General features: G+C 48.6%; 1 protein-coding gene across 3 annotated transcripts in view; it reads right to left on the bottom strand.

Annotated features, from left to right (window-relative positions):
- dnah7 (dynein, axonemal, heavy chain 7) overlaps nucleotides 1–6,000 on the bottom strand; it is a 113,487-nt gene that overhangs the window by 11,196 nt on the left and 96,291 nt on the right. For 2 of the 3 annotated variants that reach the window (XM_076998363.1, XM_076998362.1), the window contains exons 59-64: nucleotides 5,327–5,488; nucleotides 4,373–4,558; nucleotides 3,587–3,724; nucleotides 3,035–3,046; nucleotides 1,938–2,168; nucleotides 146–298 (exon numbers count right to left, since the gene is read on the bottom strand). In XM_076998363.1, coding sequence (XP_076854478.1) covers nucleotides 146–298; nucleotides 1,938–2,168; nucleotides 3,035–3,046; nucleotides 3,587–3,724; nucleotides 4,373–4,558; nucleotides 5,327–5,488 — 882 coding nt within the window. The remainder of the gene's footprint in view (nucleotides 1–145; nucleotides 299–1,937; nucleotides 2,169–3,034; nucleotides 3,047–3,586; nucleotides 3,725–4,372; nucleotides 4,559–5,326; nucleotides 5,489–6,000) is intronic. The other variant, XM_076998364.1, reaches the window with a different exon arrangement.

Here is a 6,000-nt window from a genome sequence, read left to right as displayed (position 1 = left end):
TAACAACTTTTACTCAAAACTGAACAAATGTACAAACACATGAATGATTTTTAAGCGTGTCTACTGAACTACATACGGAGTTACATACATCTACGGATTATGTAAAAAGAAAATATCTTTGAACTTAGAAATGCACCTGTCTCACCTGTAAAAACTTGAGCCTGTCCAAGAAGTCACTGACATAGCCTCCCAGGGCCTTCAGGCTGGGGTAGGACCTCTTCATCCACATGGTGGGAACACGACCCTTCAGGATGCTGGTCACCACCTCCTCCAGCTCGGCGGACATCACCACCAGACCCTGTTGGAGCACAGGTGGGGTCAGGCCACGCCCACACGGCACCGTGACAACATGGAGGTGAAGAAGGCCCAAGGTCATCAGCGTGGTAACCACCACAGAGCTTCACACTGATCACTGTGGTTGGGAGCTTGTGTTGATGATGAAGGGACACACACACACACACACTGGGCTGGTCGTAACGTCACACTAACGCCAGACACACACTGATCACTGTGGTTGGGAGCTTGTGTTGATGATGAAGGGACACACACACACACACACACACACACACTGGGCTGGTCGTAACGTCACACTAACGCCAGACACACACTGATCACTGTGCTGGCCATTCTGCAAACATGCTCCGTTTGAACCGCTCTAACTCTTTCAACTACCAAAAATGTCCAGCTCTCTCTCCGTTCTGGGATTATCTGTGAGGTTATCTACGTAATAATGCTGTCCAGAAAAGTTTTAAAAATTTTCAAAAATAAAATAAATGACTGCTTTATGTTTTTCATAACCGCTCTGAACAAGCACCTTAGAGAAACGTATAGTGGAGGAGTCTAGTAATGGAAAAACAGGCCGTACAAACAGGAAGGGAGAGACTACAAACCCTGAAACGACATGTGGAAGCGGGAGAGACCCTGGGGCAGGAGTCAAGATGGGAGTGATGGGAGATGAAGGGATTATATTAGGGTTAGATTATGGGATTAGGGTCCACAGTGTTTAAATGGAAGCCTGTGTCTGTGATCAGACCATGGCAGGTAGGAGCATGTTAACCAGGGTTGGACCCGTCAGTCAAACAGCTCCCTGCTTTTACGGGAGTGGTCCCAGTATGGCCACAGTGGTCCCAGTATGGCCGCAGTGGTCCCAGTATGGCCGCAGTGGTCCCAGTATGACCGCAGTGGTCCCAGTATGGCCGCAGTGATCCCAGTATGGCCGCAGTGATCCCAGTATGGCCGCAGTGGTCCTAGTATGGCCGCAGTGGTCCCAGTATGACCGCAGTGGTCCCAGTATGGCCGCAGTGGTCCCAGTATGACCGCAGTGGTCCCAGTATGACCGCAGTGGTCCCAGAATGGCCGCAGTGGTCCCAGTATGACCGCAGTGGTCCCAGTATGACCGCAGTGGTCCCAGTATGGCCACAGAGCAGTTAGAGACGTGGAAAGAAACCTGCAGATGGATGTAGCTGTTTTGCTTTAAACCGGCAGATGGAACCTTTTTGAGGCAGTTGTTCATATGTGAGGAATACGTTCATTTAACAGACGTGGTTGGTAAAGTACTGCCACACCTCGAATTCTCCAAACAAGAAAGCACATGTTGGCAATAACGAGCATCGATGAGTAAATATAAAATGTAAAGATGAATGCCCAACATGAACGGTCAGAAATAAATTCAACCATAAATAAATTCAATTGGAAATGGGAATAAAAACATTTGTCCTGCAAATAGATGTTTGTGTATTTAGCACAGGTGATATAACTGCATTACATCCTCACTGGTGTTCTGTGGTCAGATGTCGACCACATTACTGGTAGTCTGCACACTTATCACAGCTGGGTGCCCCAACATGAAGCTCTCATCTCACATCGTCCGCCTGTGCTGGGTGTTTGGGCCACCAGCGTCCACACGGCGGTTCTCTCTCTCGGCTGGCCGCGCTCACCTTGATGGCCTTCTGGACGCTGCTGCAGGAGAGACGGATGGTTCTGAGGAGCTGGTTGAACCGCCCCATCTCCTGGACCAGCACCGTGTTCATGCTCTGGCTGTAGCTGGTGGGGAAGCGCAGTAGCGCCATCTCCGTGTCGAAGTCGGCCGGCAGCTTGACCAGCATGTCTTCCGCCACCTCGTACACCATCACGTCAGAGGACCTGGCATCTCCACCGGACGTGCGAGACTGTCAGGGAGAAGGAGGTGAGGGAGTCATGGGGGTGAGGGGGTCGTGGGGGTGAGGGGGTCGTGGGGTGAAGGGGTCGTGAGGGTGAGGGGGTCGTGGGGGTGAAGGGGTCATGGGGGTGGGGGTGAGGGGGTCGTGGGGTGAAGAGGTCGTGGGGGTGAGGGGGTCGTGGGGTGAAGGGGTCGTGAGGATGAGGGGGTCGTGGGGGTGAGGGGGTCGTGGGGTGAAGGGGTCGTGAGGGTGTCGTGGGGGTAAAGGGGTCAAGGGGTGGGGGTGAAGGGGTCGTGGAGTGAAGGGGTCATGGTGGTGGGGGTCGTAGGGTGAGGGGGTCATGGGGTGAAGAGGTCGTGGGGGTGGGGGTGAGGGGGTCGTGGAGTGAAGGGGTCATGGGGGTGGGGGTCGTAGGGTGAGGGGGTCGTGGGGTGAAGAGGTCGTGGGGGTGGGGGTGAGGGGGTCGTGGGGTGAAGGGGTCGTGAGGGTGAGGGGGTCGTGGGGGTGAGGGGGTCGTGGGGGTGAGGGTTATGATCCAACAGTAATGGGCACGATTGCATGATCACTTTATAGCCATAAGTTACATTTATGATGGACTTAATTAATGAGCATTTAATCTAAGTAGCACATTTTTTGGATTATTAAACCTTTTCAGTCAGACTGCAAGTAATTAGGCGTTTGGGGAAAATCACAGCAGGATGTGTGTTTGAGCCCCTGGCAGCCTCCATGACTGGCTACCACACCCTGTATATCCAGAACCTCAGAAAATGATTCTTAAACTCACCCTTATGTACACAGCCTGCTTCTGAAAACAATTTCTGACATTTCCATCAATCTTAGCAGTATCACTTACTCCTGACTGGCCCTGTACTTACTGTTAACTCTCCCTAGAATGAAACGGCAAAGAATTAACAAATACTATCTGCAGTCGGATACAAAGAAAAACAGGTAATGAACTGTAGCAGCTGTGAAGACAACAATTAAAAATGATATGAAAACAATTACCATTTTTAATGAATACATAAACCTCTTGTACCAAAATGAGCTTCACCCGAGCCTGGAGAACTCCAGCTAATAGAATCTAAACACGTTACACAGATGTTCTGAACCAAGTGGGCCATTTTGGATAATTATCACTTAACCAACTTTCAGCTGTGGTTCAATTACTGCCATCGGTTTGGCAGTCCCCAGAGCATCATGAGTGGCGTGAGATCAAATCACCAAGAACTTGAATGTTTGAGGAAGCAGTTGAATGTTACATGTTTGGTTTAAGAAGCAGTCAAATGTTACGTTTGATTTCCTATGTGAATCATACTAAGTTGGTCCAAAGCCTAGCTCTACTTAAGAGCAGTGCCATACTGTGCAGTGCCCCCCTCCCATAGACAAGGTGCTCACTGAACTGTCCTGGTTCAAAGGGAAACCCGTACCTGGGTGAGAAGGATGCTGTCAAACAGGAGTTGTGTCTCCACCTGGTCCTTGGTGATGTCTGCATTGGCGTTCATGCCAAAGATGTCCGGTGAGGGGTAGAGGGGCAGAGACTTGGTGTACTCAATGTAGCTGTTATACTGCGAAGGCAAACAAGTCTTGATGCAAGTCCAGAAAACCCAGACGCTAAATAATGACATGCACTTAAAACACACTACCCGTGAGATTGCTGACATTTATAATAATGACTATGCAAATGAATGCTCATGAATAAAAGATTCTGGGGGAAAATGGCAAATAAAATTGAGTGTAGATTATACATGGGCTCGCAAATAAATTAGATCGAGGCATTGGCGGCGTCCCACTATGCATAGTTATTGAACTTAGAGCTCATAATCATTTTCAGAACTTTCAAGAGAAAAAAAAAGAGCCACCAAGTAAAGCTTAAACGTTGTTGTTGTGCTCGGTGAGCAACAGACCTCAGAACAGTGATGTACACACATTACACTGTAGTGAGGAGCTTCTCTGAGCCCGTACATACAAATGAAGACACAATTCAATTAAAATGTAAAGAAAATGCACAGGTTTGTGTACACAATTGTATATGGTGTGATAAAAAAAGATAAATGTTTAAAATGAAGGGGAGAATCAAAAACAGTCCCACCCAAGTAAACACAAACTCATCTGTTGTGATAAATGTCCTGCATTAGCACACATGACTGACGGTGCGTTTCGTTCTGTGAGTCATTCGTGTGTTTGAGAGTGTGTGCGTACGCAGGTCATCTTACATCCCCTTCTGGAGGTGAGTAGTAAATACCGCTGGGGTCAAACTTGTAGTGGGGGTCGTCAACGATGGAGGCGGTGTAGAAGATGGAGAGGATGGTGCGGAGAGTCCTGCGGTCCCAGTCGTCCGTCACCCTCCCTCCGTAGTTACACTCCCCTGTCATGTAGCGCAGCGCCTCAAAAGGTACGTCCTGCACCCGGGTCAGAGCGGAATAAGATCCATAGATCAATACTGTATTGATCCCAGAGGGAAATTCTTTAACTTTTTAATATAAAAACATCCCAAACTCTGTACAGTAATTTCAAAGGAAGCTCTGAAATGTACTTGTACATGTAAATGTTTGTTTGCTTGTTTTTGTATTTTTTAATAATTCAGCAGTTACTGAAATTACATAAAGCCTATATGTAAACATGTTTTAAATAACAGCAATCTATCCGAGTGCTTCCCAGTGCTATTACACACAAAGGGCCCTTTTCTTGACATGTGGCCACAGCAGGTGACAGCCGATCTGGGGGGTACGGGGACGTTGCCATCGTGACATTTCCTGCTGAAATTTTCCTTGCTAATGTCATGAGCGCCGCACCCGGCCACAGAGGAAATGTCAGCAGGTTTTTCGGGGAGTTCTTGATCAGCTTATGCAGAGTGCTGGTTTTGAAAGGAGAACGAGAGGAGAAGAGAGAGGAGCTCTGGAGCTCTGGAAATGTCAAGGGTGTTCCTCACTCCCTTCACAGGGGCTTTTTGAAAGCGGGAGTGGAGAGTGTGGAAATGAAGTCTGACATGGAGCAGCTGTTTTAAGAGCACGTGTAATGGAGTGGTTCACCACGCAGGAACTGATGTGTGCATGAAAGAAGGAGCATGAGTTGGTGGGTGGGCGGGTGTGTGATATGCTACCGCAAAGCACTGTAAACACTTAAGTTCTAGCATTGGGTTGAATTTGGAAAGATAAGAGTGTCCTCACGTGGTACTGGTCGAGGAACATGTGTAGCTGTTGGACAGAGATGCGCAGGTCGGTCTGGTTGAACTCGTAGGGGATGTTCCAGCCCAGAGGACCGAACTTCCTCCTCTCTTGAATTAGGCCATGGAAGAAGCACAATCCATACAGGAGCTTCTTAAAGACAGCCTGAAACACACATCAAACACTCTCAACATGTTCTCACAGTTCCACTGCAGCAGGTACAGCAGTAGCGTCTGTCCTCCATCCGTCAACACCGCCACACCCGTCTTTCTGTCTTTATATCATCCGTCAACACCACCACACCCGTCTTTCTGTCTTTATATCATCCGTCAACACCACCACACCCGTCTTTCTGTCTTTATATCATCCGTCAACACCACCACACCCGTCTTTCTATCATCCGTCAACACCACCACACCCGTCTTTCTGTCTTTATATCATCCGTCAACACCACCACACCCGTCTTTCTATCATCCGTCAACACCACCACACCCGTCTTTCTGTCTTTATATCATCCGTCAACACCACCACACCCGTCTTTCTGTCTTTCTATCATCCGTCAACACCACCACACCCGTCTTTCTGTCTTTATATCATCCGTCAACACCACCACACCCGTCTTTCTATCATCCGTCAACACCACCACACCCGTCTTTCTGTCTTTATATCATCCGTCA

This window comes from Brachyhypopomus gauderio, chromosome 3, assembly GCF_052324685.1.
Source record: "Brachyhypopomus gauderio isolate BG-103 chromosome 3, BGAUD_0.2, whole genome shotgun sequence".
Classification (NCBI taxonomy): Eukaryota; Metazoa; Chordata; class Actinopteri; order Gymnotiformes; family Hypopomidae; genus Brachyhypopomus; species Brachyhypopomus gauderio.
The sequence above is the reverse complement of the archived record's forward strand: the minus strand, read 5'-3'. Positions and strand labels throughout refer to the sequence as shown.